This window comes from Morus notabilis, unplaced genomic scaffold (assembly GCF_000414095.1).
Source record: "Morus notabilis unplaced genomic scaffold, ASM41409v2 Scaffold689, whole genome shotgun sequence".
Classification (NCBI taxonomy): Eukaryota; Viridiplantae; Streptophyta; class Magnoliopsida; order Rosales; family Moraceae; genus Morus; species Morus notabilis.
Window position 1 is genome coordinate 452,413 of NW_010358342.1, and position 19,798 is coordinate 472,210.

At 31.4% G+C, this 19,798-nt stretch overlaps 1 protein-coding gene across 1 annotated transcript; it reads left to right on the forward strand.

The window, feature by feature from the left end:
- Window positions 1–14,056: 14,056 nt before the first annotated feature.
- LOC21400483 (serine/threonine-protein kinase PBS1) lies at window positions 14,057–18,467 on the forward strand. Its single transcript, XM_010092380.2, has 5 exons — window positions 14,057–14,606; window positions 15,215–15,420; window positions 16,231–16,420; window positions 16,987–17,378; window positions 17,488–18,467. Exons 1-5 carry the CDS (start codon window positions 14,483–14,485, stop codon window positions 17,965–17,967), a joined length of 1,392 nt encoding a protein of 463 aa, XP_010090682.1. The 5' UTR covers window positions 14,057–14,482; the 3' UTR covers window positions 17,968–18,467.
- The last annotated feature ends 1,331 nt before the right edge of the window (window positions 18,468–19,798 follow it).

The following is a 19,798-nucleotide window of genomic DNA, read 5'->3' on the forward strand; positions in this document are numbered from 1 at the left end:
TGTTTTTTTTTTCTTTTTTTTAATTTTATTTATTTGTTTAAGTTTCTTTTTTTTGTTAAGTTTTCTCTGCAACGACAATAAGGGAAATGGATTTGGTTTTGGGAAGAAAGGGAGTGGCTGAAGAGAACAGTCATGGCCGAAAATGAAGGAGAACTGTTCTTCTTCGTAATCAGCTTCGTTTTTTTTTTTTTTCTCTTTTTTTTAATTTTATTTATTTGTTTAAGTTTCTGTTATTTGTTTGGGGGGAAATGAAGGAGAGGTGGCCGTTACTCGGTTGGCCGTTGACCCGTTTGAGAAGGTTCGTTGGGGATTAGTGCTTCCCACGGCCATGAACATTGGGCAGTGTTTGGGCTTATATAATATTAATACATAATAATGCTGTGTCGTTTATGGCTACCACAACTCATGTCATATAATCATCATCTATTGTGCATGGCCAATTCACCATTGACCACAATGATCACTTCGTGATTTTGGTATTTTTTTATTTTTTCCACGTGTTTCCTTTTGATTAGTCACAACAACTCTCTTTTGTCCCTTGATCCCATCTATTTGCGTGCCTTTCTCTCCATTAAAATAGAGGTTTCTCCAAGTCATCGTGCAAGGCTTAATTGAGCTTTGTCTCCTAACGTGGTTTTATAGTTTTTGGTGATTTTATTATTATAACGGCATAATTTTTCAATGCCCTTTGTTCTCATCATATCAAAGAGACAAAGATCATTACTTTTTCCTTCATTTTGGCCGTGTTTGGAATTCCGTTTTTATTTTTTACATTTTTTGAGAAAGAAAAAATGAAAACGTTTTCAAAACGGTATTTAGTGCAATAAAAATAAAAAATAAAAATGAAAATGATTTTTTTAGTTTAGTAGAAAATAAGAGAGAAATGAAAAACAATTTTTAGTCGTTTTTCATTTTTTATTTTCGTTTTCTCCTATCTCCAGCAGAGAGAGAAAGAGAGACATTAATGGTTTTTTTACATTAAAAATAATCTCTTGATAAAACTACCAAACGTATTTTTAAAAATAATTTCTGTCTGAGATTGAAAACGTTTTTATTTTCATTTGCATACAAAAAATAAAAACATTTTTTAGAACGAATTCTAAACGCGCCCTTTTAAGTTTCAATTTTAGCGTGAGACTAGTCATTTGTCATCGTGTAAATGTATAACGTTATTAGGCTCGAAGTCATTCATTCCGACTTCACATCTCTGCATGATCCAACATGATCCATTTATAGCTGGCTAGATTGCACCGGGATCTTGTTGGAGGCCTCACGCCGCTCGATATATGCCGACGCTGGAAGTGTGTGACGCTTGAGCGGACCTCGAGGTTTGACAGCCTAGTTCGCTGTCCACAAAGGGCAATGGTGCTTGAGATGCAAGCATCAAAAAAAGAGGGATGAGATAAAGAAGATAGAAGGGAGATAAGTAAGTAAGGGGAATGCTTTCGAAATATGTACAATAATATAAGTATTTTTTGCCACACACATAAAGAAATTCTGAAAATGAAATATTATAAATTTTCTTTTAGAAAAAGGCTCTTTTAGCGAATATAAGATTTGGTCAACATCACCGTCAAAATGAAAAAACATGCAATACTAATAGAACTTGAGATCGGTTGGTATTTTTTCAAACTTTATTATAGAATTTTCCCCTTATTCTGTATTTTGAATTTTGAAAAATAGTTTTTACTTATGATACAAAACATTTTTTTTTGGCGCCAATATCACTTATTAGGACTAGTTACTCACTCGTACAACTTTTATATGTAAGGCAAAAAACTTTTTATAAAAGTGATATAGTTAAACACCAACCCCTATAAGTTTATATTATTCTATTTCCTTCATGCTTTAAAAATTACAGTACATGCACGCAAATTTACAATAATTAGGTTGAAATATGGAAAAAATTTTAAAAAAATATTTTAGGAATGGCAAAGTTATATAGTAATTATTTTAATAATATTCATCATATTTTATTCTAAAAAATTACATAATAGTTATTTTAATGATGTAAATTTTTTTCTATTTATAAAATATTTTAAATTTTTAGTATATTTCAGTGTGATCATAAACATTTTTCTACATGTCTAACTTTTCAAGTTTCCTATAGTCCGCCATAAAGGCCCAATGGACAAAAATGGAGGCTTGAGTTTGCGTATTGAGCATGGACTCGGCTTCGGGTCTCTTCCGTAGTGAACTTACCGAGAAAATTGGTAAACTCATGTATTGTTGTAAGATTTTTACCTTTTATTCTTTTTTAATACTCTTTAATTGACTAATATAGTTCTTTGATTAAAGGGTATTAATCAAGTGTAAGTAGTAAAAATTCAAAACTATGCATTCTAAGGACTATTTGTCTATTTTTTGGTGAGGTCATTAACGATTCCCACAAATATTGGGCCACAAATTTTTAGAAGAAATAGCCAAACGACATGAAACATTCAAAACTTCTACATGTCTAATATTTGGTTTTGGTGCGTGTTGAAGGCAATGAAAAACAGTCGGTGAAAAAAAGATATAAAAATATTCCTAATATTTGGCTCCTTTGTCTAGCTCATGGTTTGGTCAACCTAAGCATGAATTTGCATATGCAGTGTGTTTAAGAATCAAAAAGTTGCTACCAAGTTTGACTTATAAAGATACATCAATACATACCCTAATAGTACATGCTCTCCTCGTTTTATCAGAAATAGTGAAAATATACCAATATAAAAAGCTTAAGGAAGTATATAGGCCAACTTTTAGTTATAGAAATTAATAGGCCATAACTTGTCAAGTTATGGTTCATAACTAGATAAGTTATGGATAAACTTGTCAAGTTATGGTTCATAACCAAACAAGTTATGGACAAAAACCGTGATTTATGGACAATAACTTATCAAGTTATGGTTCATAACCAGATAAGTTATGGACAAAAACAATAATTTGACCTATTTATTAACTTATGTAAATTAATTTATTTCCCTCTTTCTCCCCTCGTTTTATTTGGGAAACAAATGGTAAAGACAGCTTGGGCCTAAGGCCCACTACCATTATTTGTGCTTATCTGAAGTATTCCGTCCTTTCTAGAACATAGCAAACAATCTCATTGTCCAACATCAGTTTTCAATCCTTAATAAGATTCATTTTTTCTAGCTTGATAGTGATGGTTGGTGACTTGGTGATTCATGTGAGTCATATCCGTTTAATGCTTAGCTACTAAGAGGTCAGTTAACATTTAATATTTTATGCTTTAGTAGGTTTTTGCCTTTTTCTAAGTTCCAAACTTAGTATTGCAAGGAATTTCCTCAAACTTACCTATGATTGGTGGTTTTAGGCAACCAATCAATATAGTTTATTAAATTTACTTCCTTTTTTTTTCTCCTCATTAGCGGTTAGGTATGTAGTACATAGCTAATAGCCTAATACCATTTCAATGCTTTATTTGACCACCGGCATATGAGTCGTCATTTGCAAGAAGGGGTTTTTTTTTTTTTTTTTTTTTTTTCTATTGTCTAATTCATTTGTCAAAGATCATTAAACAAAACTAATGTATCATTCTAGGATTGAATTCAAGTGGATGTATTTGGTGAAGGAATATAACTGTGTAACATGTTGACAACGTGCTCTCATTACCTCGCGACACTAAATAAATATTAAAAAAACACTAAATAAATAGAGCTTTTAGTACTTAAGAGACTGCAATTCATTTTTATTGTAGATTGATACATACGTTAGTATACGCGTGATGGTAAAATAGAACTATTTTATGATTAAAAAATTAAAATTATTAAGAGTCCATTTGATTCACTTATTTAAATCAATTATTTTTAATTCTCATATTTGAAATTCAAACTTTTTATGAGAGAAAAACACTATAGTAGAATCAAAATTATAAGTTTAAACGCATAAAATAAACGGGCCCTAAATCTCATACTGTTATGGAGTAGTTTTGATGCATACATGATGCCATCAATACTAATAACAAATGTCGTAATGATTAGAATTAATACTCGAAGTATTATGGTATATTAGTATTGCCCTTGCAGTTTGAGAATTTTGAGAGAGATAAAACTAGAGGAGCAAATTTAGGCAGCTAGGTCTAAATGGAGAAACCGAGCCGGGTCATCTAAAATCCCCGCGGCTAAGGGCATACTTGGTCGGTCTAAAACTTTACAAAGCATTAAAAAGATACATATAAAAGACGTATAACATGGCGGGGGAAACTTTGAGGCCTAGATTCTCGAATCCATCCGATTCGAGAGTCGAAACCTGCCTAACTCGACATGATTGTGTATGTCGATCGGGCTAAACCCATGCAAAAAGAATGAATTTCGGATTGACCCGTTTGTCTTAATTTAAATTTGCAGCTCTAGATGAAATTGAAGGAAGTTTTAGATCAGAAGAACAAGAAAGTACGAAGCCATTCAGTGATCGTAGGCGAAGGGCCATATCTATGTCATAAGACTTGGAAAGAATCCATATATGGACCCGGATTGGACAACCGTCCACAGCTAATTTGTCACAATAAAAGAAGTTTAAAAAACGAACGAAAAAGGCTTTTTTCAAATTTGTGAACGAGGGAACTTTCCTTGCAGGAGGACAAAATTTGGAATGTCAAAGTTTCGGATCTATTGAGATCAAAGAATCAAGATTCCCCACATTGCTTTGTTTGCTTCTCAAACATTGTCGGTGCTTTGCATCATCTAAACTTATCACCCTCAACAGTGCCATACACAAATATCTGACGTATCATGAAGTTATTTATATAAATTTCTTCAGAAAAAAAGATAGGTTATATGCAGAGACGGAATCAGGATTTAAATTCAATGGGAGCATAATTAAAGACAATTTATGAATTAAAATAGCAACATATTATAATTGTTCTCGATAAATTTTCTTGCTTTAAAATCATTGCAAAATAATGTTGTTATCAATATTATTAAAAATACATTATAGTATAAAAATACCAATTTTAATATAAGTGGGGGAGAGAGAGAAACATGTAACTGTAGGAGTAAAAAAATCATAGCAAAAAATGAAAAAGAAAAACAAAAGTTGTAGGATTAAAAGAAAAAAAAAAGGAAAAAAATTTTCAACAAAAACAAGAAAGGGAAGGCCGAATATATCCGGCATCTGGTGCAAAATTTGTATAAATTTTCAGCAAAAACAGAAAAATTGTATAACTATATATATACCTTTCATTTCTTCAGTGGGGACATGTTCCCCCGCTGCCTTCTACCTGGCTCCGTGCCAGGTTATATGGTATATATATATATATATATATGAGTTTTCGATAGTTATATATTATACTAATAGAATGCATTTTAGACCATCAATTATATTAAAATGATATCATATCAAGGACAACATGCAATTTTAGAACTTTATTAGAAAAAAAATAAAATAACCGTTCAAAAATGTATTTTACTGTCCCTGTTACAAAGTTTTCCTAAAAAAATATATGGTTTACAAAAACAAACACCTTTTGTTTTGTACTTTTTTAATAATTAAGAAATCTTTAAAAAAAACATAAACACCTTTTGTTTTTGCACTTTTTTAATAATTAAGAAATCTTAAAAAAAAAACATAATTCTTTGTTCAATTGGGGGGAAAAACAAAGGAAAAAAAAAAAAAAAAGTCTAGTCAGCATGTTCCTTTTGTTTTTTGTTGGTGCAACATGTCGTATTGTTTACGGCACCTCAAGTGCCATGCATCTTTAGGATATTGCGCGTACAAGCTGGAAAAAAATCTATGATATTTTTCAAAAAAGACGGAGAATCGACAATTAAATAAACATAAGCGTAGACACGAAATTAGGATTATGATTCTATAGAGTACTTTCTTTTGATCTTCTTCGTTTGACTTTTAATGATATCGGTGTAGACTATAGATGATGAAATTCGTGACTAAAGTCCACAGAATATGCCGTGGTATGATGTAATCTGCTATTTGTCTGTTAAGCGGTCAAATTAGTATGATTTGGCAGCAAAAGGAATATATATTCCAAATAAAAAATTAAAAAAAAAACCAGGGAGAAGAAAAAGAAAAAACATATTTGTGGGGGAAATAGTGAGATATATTCCGGATAATCGTACTTAATAAATTTTAAGATATATAGTTTGATTTTAATAGTTACTCGAATATTTATCTATCAATAAGTATTGTTATTTTAATAAGATATTAATCTGATAGTTGTAATAAATTAAATAATTAATTAAAAAATTAATGACAATTAAGAAAATTAAATTTTTATCACGTCATGTTATTAAATTTCTATGTTTAATGATAACCATGGATGAAAAGGTAATTATTAAAAATAATGATATATATATATATATATATACATGTAAGCAAAAGACCATGAAGCCTATGAAGAGAAAACTGGTGTGAAATAAATTATTCAAAGCAAACTCCTCAAAGGCTCGAGAAAAAAATTGTTTGTTACAAACTTGTTTTATTTTGTAAAATGATGATTTATATTACCTTTTTTGCCCCCAAAATCTAATAGAAGAACATTAAAATATTTAGCCCCTGTTTATTCCATCTATTCGAGTTTAGAATTTAAGTTTTGCTACAGTAAAAAGTTCTCAGATACAGTCACATATAATTTATTTTGCTGCAATAAAAAACTCTCACATAAAGTCACATCGTAACTCGAATTAAAAACTCGAATCAGCAAACTAAACGGACTCTTAATGTTTTATTTTTTTCCCAATACTGCAATACATTACACCATTTTAAATGTTATATTCTATTTTATAAATGAATCATTAATGACGTTTAGTTGATGGATTCAGAATCATAATTCAGAACCATTCTCGATTTACGTGTAGTTTTTGTGAGAAAAAATACTGTAGCGAACCACGAACCATGATTCGAACCATGGCACAAATCCTTGAACCAAACGCATTGTAAACTCTAGAAGTTATTAAAAACAAACTTTTAAGTTTTTAAAATTTTTTTAAAAAATATTGTAATTATTATTAGATTAAAATTAAATCAGCACATCAATCACTAAGAGGTTGTTTGGTTGGGGGATTCGTACCCCGATTCGAATCATGATTTATGATTCGTTATAGTGTTTTCTCTATAAAAAATACACGTAAATCAAAAATGGTTATAATCTCATGATTCTAATCCATAAACCAAACATCTCCTAACAATCAAATGGCAAACATAATCATGCCAAATTTAACACAAATAATAGCATCCAATTTGAAAGTAATTTTTTATATAAAAAAATTAACGTCAAAAGTAAACATTACCATATTAGTTTAGTGCTTTTTCTCCCCTAAAAAAAAAGTTTAGCGCTTCATTGGAAATTGAAGATGCTCTCAGTATATATTTGTCATGTCCATATATCATTCCATTCTCATTAATAAGTGCGTGTTTGTGTTTGTTTGCGTATTAGTGCTGCATACGAATATAATTTATTCTGATTTAATAACTGAAATTCATATTACCTTTGCATCAATATTTTTACAACTTGTAAAACTTCCACTTTTAATTGTAATAAATTCCCAACTCAACACTTAAAATTCTCACCGCCCTTGTTTGGGATATTTTAATTTGTCAACAGCAAGTCAATATCTTATTAATGATGTTGGATGAATTATCTCAACCATCACTAAATATAACTTCTCCCACACTCTCCACTATTAAAGTTAAGCTTTTTATTTATTTATTCATTTATTTTTATGTCGTTGTCATTTTGTCATCAATTGTTTCTACCCTCTTCTGGAAATCTTCTTATACGCGTATAAAAACAAAAACAAAAAAGAAAAAGAAAAAAGGCTCACGTTCAAAAAAAGAAAATGAGAAAGGAAATGGCTTTTCGTCGTGAGTGGGAATGAGATGCAAAATAGGTTTATAAAAATAGTGTATATGATTATGAATATAATTATATAAATCTAACCAATCTCTTCGTAGACCTTCTAAGTGGAGCATTATTTAATTAGTGGACGTTATGGCATGGCACCAAATTTTTTTTTTTTGTATATGTGTATATATATATATATATATATGTTTTAGAGCTACCTATTTTGCGTACATGTAACGTGGTGAAAGAAAAAGAAACAAAAGACGTAAAGAAACCTAACAAATTGCATTAAACAATTCACGACACAATTTCGCATTGCAAAATTGCCCGAGTTGTTTTTTTGCTTCAATCTCAAGTTGTTGTTGTTGATGGTAATTATATATAGAGATAAAATCATTTTGCTATCATATGTTATAACAAAACATCTTATTGATATTTTATATTTTTAACAATATTTTAACAGTATGTTTACATTTTAAAAAATATTATTTTAATAGTTGGAGACCAATTTTTGGAACATAAATATCCATTATAACCTTCTCACTAATTAATAATAAACTAGTAATTTTAAAAAAAAAATTATGAAAATACTTTAAAACATTCAAAAATTAAACAATTAAAATAAATTAAAATATTTTTAAAAATATATTTAAAGTTATTAGTTTCTATTTAATTAATGAAAATGTCAATTTGAACATTGTATGTCTTACAAGTCGATTTTAAGATAAAAAAGGTTTCTTTAGAGGTGAAAATACCGTTATTATTAAAAACACAAGATACCAACTAGATGTTTCTATAACATTGGGTAACAAAATGATTTTTTTTATATATAGATGAGTTTTCAATGGTTACGTTTCAATTAGTGGTTACCACCAAATATAGAAATATGATGATGTGGCGTGATAATAATCCAATTTCATTAATTGTCATAAATTTTTTTAGTCAACTATATAATTTATTATAACCGTCAGAGTAATATTTTACGGCTAAAACAATGATACCCATTAATGGATAAATATTGAAGTAACCATTAAAATCACACTCATATATATATATAACCAAATAAACATACAAATGCAAGTAGTGGTGTTTGCAAATCGGATTGTGCAAATTAAGGGTCAAACCGCATCCAATCCGTTATTGTGGATTTAAAAAATCTCAATCCATTAACAATCCGTTAGACCCCAATCCAATATGCAATAGATTTCACGAATTAACCTACGTCTTAGACCTTAACTCTTGTAGTTCATCTTTTTTTTTTTTTTTTTCTGGAAAATACAAGATATAGCATATTTGATCGATACTTTTAAAGCAAATAGCATATTTTATCAAACATGATAAATAATAGCACATCTTCAATTTTAAATAGTTGTTTCCCCAATTTATCCTCTCCTTTCACTTTATGTTCCCATTTTTTTCTCTCTTTCTACTCTCTCTCATGAGATTCTTCTCTCTCTCTCTCTCTCTCTATCTCTCTCTCTCTCTGGATCTGCTCACTACTCAGACGCTCGCAAACATCTCTGATTAGATCGCAGCGAAGACGATGAGACGCTAACCACCGAGCACCGTCACAATCTCTGGAAGCCACACCTATGATCTTGGCGACTTCGATCTAGCGAATTTCTTCCTCTCTCTACCATCGCATTCTCTAGAAATTGTGCCTCTGGTCTCGAAAACTTCGATCTCTCCGCCATCGTGATCTTCAGAACTTCGTAGCCCGCGACCCTATCTCTCTCCGCTGCATGATCTTCAGAACTTGCACCTTCGTATCTCGCGATTTTCTCTTTCTCCTCCTTCGCATTCTCCAAAACTCGTGCCTCCGATCTCGGCCACTCCGATCTCATAATTCTCTTTCTCCGCCTTCACAGATTGGTTCCGAGAACTCGCAACCTTCGTCGTAAAGCAAATCCCAACTAGACCCCACCGTCGTGAACTTTTTCGGTGTTGTATTACAAGGCTAATACATTTTTCTGAGTTTTTTTGGTGTATTTTGCTGAAAAGGCCAAATAGATTTTGTTTTGTTTTTTGTGTTTTTTCATGATTTAAGTTGTTTTTATTGTGATTCTGAGATTGAGATTGTGATTTTCTGGATCTTATTTTACTTGTTTTGCTATTTCTAGATCTGAATGAATTTATGGTTTTTGTATATATTATTTTATGAGATTTGAAAACAATTTTAATTGTTCTTGATGTTTTCTTTTTTGTGTATTTTTCATGTATTTGGTTGTTTTTAATTGTGATTTGATTTGGGAGAGTTTCTTTATTTATGAGAATATACTGTATTTTTTAGGTAAATATTTCATTGAATCCTAATCCAAATCTGGTAAATATTGTATTTGCCGATAAATACTTCACTGAATTCGAGTTTGAATTTGGTAAATATTGTTTTGCCAGTAAATACTTAATTGAATTCAAGTTTGAATATGGTAAATACTGGATTTACTAGTATATATTTCACTGAATTCACTTCTCAAAGTGGTAAATACGATATTTACCTGTAAATATGGTGGTAAATAGTCGCGGGAGCCAGTCGCTGAATTTTCAAATAAATATGGTAAATACGATATTTATCAATCACTGGAGTTGGTCATCGGATTTTTAGAGAAATATGGTAAGTGTAGTATTTACCGGTAAATATGATATTTACCAGTAAATACGGTATTTACCAGTCACCAGATTTCTAAATAAATATGGTAAATACGGTATTTACCAGTCTTTGAAGTCAGCCATCAGGAGCCGGTCGCCGGAGTCGGCTGCCTTTCGCCGAAGCCGGTCGCCGGAGCCGGCCATGGAGGACTTGACTATAAGGAGAAGAAGAAAGAGGTGAGAAGGAGGCTTAGGGGTACTTTTGGGTTTTTAATAATATTTAAAACTTAAAATATCAAATTATGCTATAATCTATCATTTAAAAAAAAAAAAAACGCTATAAATTACTAAACATCCTAATAAATATGCTATTTCCCTCCTCATCCTTTTTTTTCCTAATATTCTCATAAAATTAATAACAAAATTATACACAAATATAACATAACATAAAATTAAAATAATATTTAGATTCCATATATAATTACGTGTATACTTAAATTATATATATGCATTATATAATTGAAGAAAACTTGTTGCATATGTTATTTAAACATATATAGAAATATATATATATAGATATAATTCGGATTGATGGATTATGCAGATTGAGAAATGTTCAATCCGCAATTTATTCTGTTATTGTGGATTGAGAGAATTTCAAACCGTTTCTAATCTAAAATTCTTTGAATTCAATATAATATGCAGTAACAAATTAGATTATGAGAATAAATCGGACTGCGGATTCAATGAACACCCTTAAATGCAGGTTTTCTAACATGAAATAACTTAATATTTATAAAAAAAAAAATAACAACAATAATGCAAACTTTTTTTAGCGATGTATGTCTAGATCAATTTATTTGTGCACATGTCAATTAATCCCACATAATTTATGCATTGGACTCTCGACGAATATTGATGATGTACATACTAAATACATACATGTCAGTACTATTGTCACATAATAAGGTAGGATCTATCCATTAATTTTATTAGGTTTTCTTTTATTATCATTTTTTCATCTGACGAAAATTGTTTAGGGGTATGCATTACTAGTGTTAAGTATAATCACTAATAAAAAATGAGTCTCACTCATAAATCTCATATGTGAGACTTATTTTCTATTAGTATATGGTGCTTGATAGTTCTATTTTACAAACTACAACCAAATGACGCATTATCAAAACAAAATGGAAATAGCATTATTATGTATCTTATTATCTGCAAGAATAATGCAAAATTAGCAACTTAAAAGAAGCACTTAGCGTGTGTCAAAAAAGAAAAAAGCATATATAATAATATAACGCGTTTGGTGGGCCCAATCCCAAATGTAACAAACCGAACGAACAGCAGAAAACGGCACCTGATTGACTGGATTGAACTCCGACAGGCAAGTGCTTCCATATATCTTCACATTTGGATTTTGGACTTTTTTTTTTTTTTTTTTGCAGTAATGAACTGCTTCTACGGCTCTTTGTGCAATCCGCCATTTGACACGTTTCTGTTCGTTACCGGTTTTTATCCCTTTTTTTATAATTGTTTTTTAATCCTATTTTGTTTGTATTTCTATCTGTTCTATTATATTCTACCAATTTATCTCACCGAACAAAAGTAATTTTTTCTTTTTTTTTCATTAATTAAAATTATGTGATTATAATTATTTTTAATTTATATATATTTTTTATAAAAAAAATACTATAATAAATTATGAATTATAATTCAAGGCTAAATCATCTAACCAAACGTTTCTAATAAAACACTATACCGTGTTATTCTTTTACCCTCCAAGTATCTATCGGAAACTACCGCTGTAGTAAATACTTGACACTTCTGCGGTTAAAACATAAAAACTCTTTTCACTAAAAACTCTAGGAATTAGAGAGAGAATTTTATATTGATTATTCGCTAATGTTGTAATATACTGTCATATAATTATACCACAATATCAATTCGATAAAAAAATATTACAAAAATAATCACACGAGAACAAAATAAATTTACAAAAATACGATTGCTTTAAGAAAAACAAATAGGAAAAATTTGACAAATAATCCTTGAAGTTTGTTCTCAATCTCATTTGATTCTCTTACTTTTTAAACGTCCCATAATTAGTCTTTAAAGTTTTATCTCATTTTAATTGCAATCTTTTTATTAACTGGGTGTCCTAGTTAAAATTGATAGAATCCGTGTAAATTAGGAAAAAAAATTAGAAACAGTTAGAACTCTAGGGCTATTTGTAAAAATTAATACTTATTTTTTTTGTATTGTTTTAGTCCCTAAACTTTATATTTAACACTTTCTGTTAAATATTCAACACCAAAAAAAGAAAAGGACTGAAACTGCAACAAAACAAAATTTGAGAGAATAATTGTAAGACGTTTTAAAAGTCAATGACCAAAATAGAATTGACGATAAATATTATGGACTATTTGTGAGATTAATCCAAATCAATATACAAATTTAAAGAAATATAATAAAATTTAACAATTATACAATATTAACATACTTTTTTTTCATCTTTACCATATAACTTTCTTAATGAAAATAGCTTATCATAGCTTTAGGGCCGGTTTGACATTACTTTAGTAAGTTATTTTTAGTCTTTTTTTTTAAACTACAATAGGTCTAGGTATTTAGTAAGTCCTATTTTTGTTCAACAATTTTAAAAACTGTTGCTAAACAGTAAAATTTAAGAAGCATGTCGTAGATTACGTTTACATAGCTACTTTTGATGTTATTGTTCAAATTTATTAAAAAAATCTTAATAATAAAACTTAATTCTCTATTTACACATTTTATTTTTTCATACCAAATTAAAAAATATTGTTTAAATATTTATTCAAAAATCAAAATATTTTATAAATATACTTTGAAAATTTTACTTTTTTTATAATTATCAAAATGTTTTAAATAATAATAATAATAAATAATAAATTTAGCAACTAAATTTTAAAACAATTTTTAAGTTAAAATCATATATTTTTAGGTAATTTGGTGTAAAATATTATGAATATTGACCTAAAAAATAAAAATAGAACCGATTATAAATATTTGTGCTAATTTATATCTATTTTAGTCATTATACATCTTCATAATAATTTTATATATAATTTACTAAACACCTAAATTTTTACTTATGGTATTTACAGTAGTTTAAAAAAAAATTACAAAACACTTACATGTTTTTTTGTTAAAAATTTTATCAGTACAATAATGTTAAACTGACTGTTAAACTTTAAGATCAATTCAAAACTAAAAATAAATTATACAAATTTAACTTAAATTTGTAAAGATATATTATACTTTACTAAATAATAATCTTTTATCTTTTTTAAAGATTTTTTATGATATGTCTCCTTATCGTTAGTACGATTTTATTCATGTTAGATTAAAAAATATGTAATATATATAATTTTTTTATACAAATCTCATTATTAAAAAGTACAAAATTAGCAGTAGTTGAATTGTTTTAGAGAATTTTTTTTTTTTTTAATTTTAGATCGTATTTAAAGATTTTAAATGTATATATTTTGAGAGGTCAAACCGTCAAAAAAAGAAAGAGGGAAGAGTGGGGGAGAGTTGGTGGTGGTGATGGTGGGGAGTTATAAGGTAAGTGAGAGTCTCTACAGTTACTTCAATCCAATTCCAATCCAAGCCGGCTCTTCTTCTTTTCTTTTTTCTTCTTAGCTCTGTCTTTATTTTTTCACTGCCCAATTATCTTACGCAAACCGGACCATTTCATTTTCATTTTCATTTTTTAATTATTTTTTCCTTTTCTTAATTCCTTTCTCTTTCTCTTCATCGGTATCGTTGTTGGTATTTGTGAACTTGGATTCGTTTCCTTTGTCCTTTTGACATCTTCTTCTTCTTCTTCTTCGTCTTATTCTTCGCTAGAGAACACTGAAAACAGGCCCGGAAGTTTGAATTCGAATCTAATTAAACTGCTCTGAATTTCGGATTGGAATATAATGATCTTTTATCTGATTGGGCTCTTCGGATTCAATCTTGTTTTCTCTAATAAGTAATAATCTCTTTGGACTCTGAAAAAAAATAAACAATAAAAACGATTTAAAGGGTCTTTTTGATTTGGGAAAAATGGGTTGCTTTTCGTGTTTCGATTCGAAGGAGGAGGAGAAACTGAATCCCGATAAGCAAAGCGATGATCTAAAGCAGAGTCAACAACCAACGCTTACCTCTAACCTCGCCAGATTGCCTTCAGGTTAGTTTTAACTTCGTTTTGATATATAATTTATCCCCTTTTTTTCTTTTTTGCTTGATCTGATCTGGGTATTTCCATTTGATTCAAAATTGTGAAGAATATGGTGATAATGCTCGATTCTTAGTTGTTTGGTTTTGTTTATTATCAACTGATTGATTGATTGTTCAACAAGGTTTATGAATTTTTAGATTTTTTTAGGTAGACCCCACCAGATTTTGACACCGTTAATAAAAAAGGGTCCCTTTTTTTTGTTTTAAAAATTTTTCCTGTTGTAATTTGAAACCTTTTAGTGAGTTTGTTTGCTTGTTAGGCGATCCGAGTGTGCTGAGTGATGAAGTCTAGAAATCTTTTCATTATTTTTCATATTTTAGGGCTAGCTAATATTGTTGATCATATTCCTCAGAATCTTTTTGAAGTCAAAAGTGGATCATGCTTGTTTTCATATGTGATTGGATAGCTTGATTGAGTTTCCTATTTGGAGAATGCCAAGGGGGTTTATTGTTTGAATCTTATCAAATTCAAGGTCTTATCTTGGTCTTTAGTGTCTGATTGAGAATGACATAATACTTATGGATCTGCACTTTCTTTTGTAATGGTGGTTTTTGCAGGAGCTGATAGAGTCAGATCAAGGAGCAACGGAGGGTCGAAAAGGGAATTAACCTTGCCAAAGGATGTGCCGGGGGTTCATATTGCCGCACAAACATTCACTTTTCGCGAGCTTGCGGCAGCAACAAAGAATTTTAGGCCGGAGTGCTTCTTGGGGGAGGGGGGATTTGGGCGCGTGTACAAGGGGCAGCTAGAGAGCACTGGTCAGGTAAGTTCTTTCACTATTGCCTCTTTTTTTTTTTGGTTATGACAAGTCCAGTCATATACAACTGTGGAAGTCATGGATTGCCAGGCAATGATTGTTAATAGGCAGCCAAAATTCTGAAATAAACAGACCATAATTTTGTGAAACACTAATGGGGGAACATTTGTTTTCTTTCTCTGTTTTTTCCTTTTTTTTTTCCATCAATGTCCATTTCGATAAAATGAAGGATCAAAAAATCAGTAACTTTCTGTAGTGTTGCTGACTGGCGGACTTGCCATATATTATGAGAATCAGTGCTTATTTCCTTATCTGGGATCTTTTAACTTTTGATCTTGTACTATATGCACTGATCTGTTTCCTCTTGAAGACCATAAGGTTTGTAGAATCCTGATCAGGGAGAAAATAGAAGCAATGGCGGATTTTCATGATAAGAATCTATAATTAGATTAGAAATACTAATTAGTATTTCTAATGATTGAAACACATACACACACAAACGCACATTGGTTCAGGTGCTGTTTGAACTAATTAGGTCTCTCTTTCTGCTAATTTTTCTTTTTTAAAAAAAAAAGGTTGTTGTTCTCTTGAAAGGATATTATTTGAAGATTCAGATATGTTGGAGTGAAGTGGTAGCATGATAATGACACTAAAACATTCTTTTATTGTATCTTCTGATTTCTTTGGAAAGTTGTTTGTATTCTCTATTCTGTATACATTTAGATTTGAGTGGACTGAAGATGGTGGTGAATAAAGACATGTCTCATATGATCGAGGTGGCTCAAGTTTCTTACTGTTTTATGACGCCTTTCACAGGTTGTTGCTGTTAAACAATTGGATAGAAATGGTCTTCAGGGTAATAGAGAATTTCTGGTTGAGGTGCTCATGCTTAGCCTTCTGCATCACCATAATTTGGTGAATCTGATTGGCTATTGTGCCGATGGCGATCAAAGACTTCTTGTTTATGAGTTTATGCCTTTGGGATCGTTGGAGGATCACCTTCATGGTAACAATTTTTTCTAAATTATTTGTTTTCTCTTAGAAAGTTACCCTTTTAATATCTCGTAAGCTGAAGAACTGTAGAGCAGTAAATGTTTAACTACTTTTACATCAATAAGGGACGTATGACATTGTTGGAGGAAATTCGAAGCTGATAAGAATGGTAAAAGAAGGAAAAAGTTTCCAGTTGGGATTCTTGAAGATTTTCTTATAACTTCAACAAAATTCCTTTGGCCAAACTCGTGTCAGTAGAAGATAATGTATGATTGCCAATGTCGTCTTAAGGGCCATGGTATATTTAATATGAGCAGCAGAATGGATTGACAGATTTTGTTCTGATGTTTAGGTTAGGAAAAAATTACGGATCTTGATGAGGGTGTAATTTTCGTATGTTGGTAACTTGGCTGTAAAGTATAAACAAAAGTCGTTTTCATCCATGCCCTTGCTAGAGATGTGTTTTTTGTAGGTTCTCATGCTGTTGGTGTAATTTCGCATATAAAATTGTGTTATACATTTTGTTAAAATCTGAATGTACGGTAACATGCCCTCCTTGATTAATTGATTGTACGGCAGATCTTCCACCTGAGAAGGAACCACTAGATTGGAATACAAGGATGAAAATAGCGGCCGGTGCTGCCAAGGGCTTGGAATACCTGCATGACAAAGCAAACCCTCCAGTTATTTACAGGGATTTTAAATCATCCAACATATTACTGGAAGAAGGATTTCACCCGAAGCTTTCTGATTTTGGGCTTGCGAAGCTAGGTCCCACCGGAGACAAGTCACATGTGTCAACCAGGGTTATGGGCACTTATGGTTACTGCGCTCCTGAATATGCAATGACAGGACAGTTGACAGTGAAGTCTGATGTTTACAGTTTTGGGGTAGTCTTCTTAGAGTTAATTACTGGGCGTAAAGCCATTGATAGCACTCGACCCCACGGAGAGCAGAACCTCGTCACATGGGTAAGTCCCTCAATTTTGTTGCAAAATTGACCAATTCTGAAGTGATCTGGCTAGTGTGGGCTCTTTGTTCATGATAAAACTGAGTTATTGTGTTTTTGTTTATGTGCAGGCACGGCCGTTATTCAATGACCGCCGGAAGTTTTCAAAACTGGCTGACCCACGGCTGCAGGGTCGGTATCCAATGAGGGGACTCTACCAAGCTCTGGCTGTGGCGTCGATGTGCATCCAAGAGCAGGCTGCCACTCGTCCTCTCATTGGAGACGTAGTTACTGCTCTATCGTATCTAGCCAACCAGGCGTATGACCCCACCACAACCTCAGGACATGGTTACAGAGGCTCTGGAGATAAGGATGACAAAAGAATCAGAGATGGTGGGAGGATACTAAGGAACGAGGAAGGTGGAGGATCTGGTCGTAGGTGGGATTTAGAGGGGTCGGAGAAGGAGGATTCTCCCAGAGAAACTGCAAGAATACTAAACCGGGATTTGGATAGAGAACGAGCAGTTGCGGAGGCAAAGATGTGGGGAGAGAATTTGCGAGAAAAAAGACGACAGAGTGCACAAGGAAGTTTTGACGCCGCCAATTCATAGTGCTCTAGTGTACATAATGCTGCACCTTCTTCCTGCCTTGGCTCCTTTTGCTTTCTCACAAGATGGAAGTGCAGAAAATTTCGGAATCTGTGCTTTGTTTGAGAACTGTTATATTCTATAAGTGCTCAGGTTGCTGCTTAAACTGAGCATGATAAAAAAGGAGCTCAATGTAAGTGACTTGGTGCCAACATGGTTTCTAATTTTAACACTTTTTTTTTTATAAATAATTTTCCATTTTGCTTTCATTACCATCATGAAGTAGGAAGAGAAGAAGAAGAAGAAACCATAATTGAGAGTGTACATTATCTGCTAGGAGGGTGAGGAGTATAACAAAGACGTATTTAAAAATTTTGAGAGTAAACATGTCTAGGGATGATGAGATAATGGTTCTTCTCTGTCTTTGTAGTACATTTTGCACTATATAACAGCTGTTATGTTGTACCTTGTAAGTCCTTTTCGAACATCTTTACAATTAACGGACATGTAACATTGTTTCCTTATTCTCATGGGCCTTAAGTCTTTACTTTTTTGCTTTCCTAAATACTCCTTGTTGGTTTCCTTTTTAAAAAGATCAAAAAAAATTAATTTCAAAATTTCTTCCCGAACTTTAGAGCAATATCATTTGTTAACTATCAATTTTTTTTTTTTCATTTGAGCTCATTCCCGCTAAAATTCCTAATACAATTTGATGTTAGTGATGGAGTCACATAGACCATTTGTTTTGCACGCATTTTTAGTTACAATGTTTTATCTTACAAAAAAAAATTTAAAATCTCTGTTCAAATTTTCTTTTTAAATCTATAAACCAAACGGGCTAAAAGTGGGTGAATTGTATTTGAATCACGTCGAGAGGTCAGAATTAGAAGAAAAGTAGTCATACGCATGCAACCACCATTAAGTTCGCAAGCTGAAACAGAACTATACAATGTTTTTTGATAAACTCCCAATCACATTTAGCTCATGAATGTTTCTGTTATTTCTGTTTCAAGGTCTTTTCAGTAAAAGACATTCCTTAATGGGGGAAATTGCAGAGTTGGCCCCTTTCTATTTTCTTTTGTTTGATCTACTCACACACACACACACATACATAATTATTGAAAACTTGGGTGGGAGACATTGAAACAGGCGGGCCATTATGAATCTTTTGTGGGCTGGTGCTGCAATATTTGCTTGTGTTTTGGCAAATGGGTTTGTGGAGCATAATCTCAATGAAAAAGCTGAGAAGGTTATGGATCAACGTTCACGGTCATAGCTTTGGTGGTGGGACTTGACTTTATTCATGAAGCTAATTCAGAAAAAGGAGCTGGTGGTACAATTCGTTTCACTGAGCTAACGAAATTTCGTCTACAACAAGGAGCTCTTCTTCCTTCTTCATCAATGTCGTTTCTGCAACCAATTTTGGTTCAAAATTTTGGTCAATACTATATAATTCGGGTCCATATTTCCAAAATTGCCCAACTACCTCGTAAAATTCATCACATGCGTGACAGGTGCAAAATCCGCTGGGAATTTTAACGAGAGTAGCTAAAATGGCGCAATTCGAATGTTAAGGCATCACATTTGAATTTGGAGTCTATATGGTTATAAGACCCAAAATTCAAGAGGAAGTGTTGAAATTGAAAATGCAAAGAAAAAAATAGAGAATTTATCTTTGAGAGTTTATAAGTCTGAACTTTTTTCTCTTACTCTTGATAAATAATCTTTTGTTAGTGTAATTATTTGACTAAAAAAGTTATGAATCAAGAGTAAGGGGTAAAAATCTTGACTCGTGCACTTTTAAAGAGTTTTTTTCAAGATTACCCAGAAGTATAGACTAGTGTCTTCAGTCCCC

Coding starts and splice junctions, on each gene's coding strand:
- LOC21400483 (XM_010092380.2), top strand. CDS start 14,483: ATGGGTTGCTTTTCGTGTTTCGATTCGAAGGAGGAGGAGAAACTGAAT. Junction 14,607..15,214: donor CCTCGCCAGATTGCCTTCAG/GTTAGTTTTAAC, acceptor TGGTTTTTGCAG/GAGCTGATAGAGTCAGATCA. Junction 15,421..16,230: donor AGCTAGAGAGCACTGGTCAG/GTAAGTTCTTTC, acceptor CGCCTTTCACAG/GTTGTTGCTGTTAAACAATT.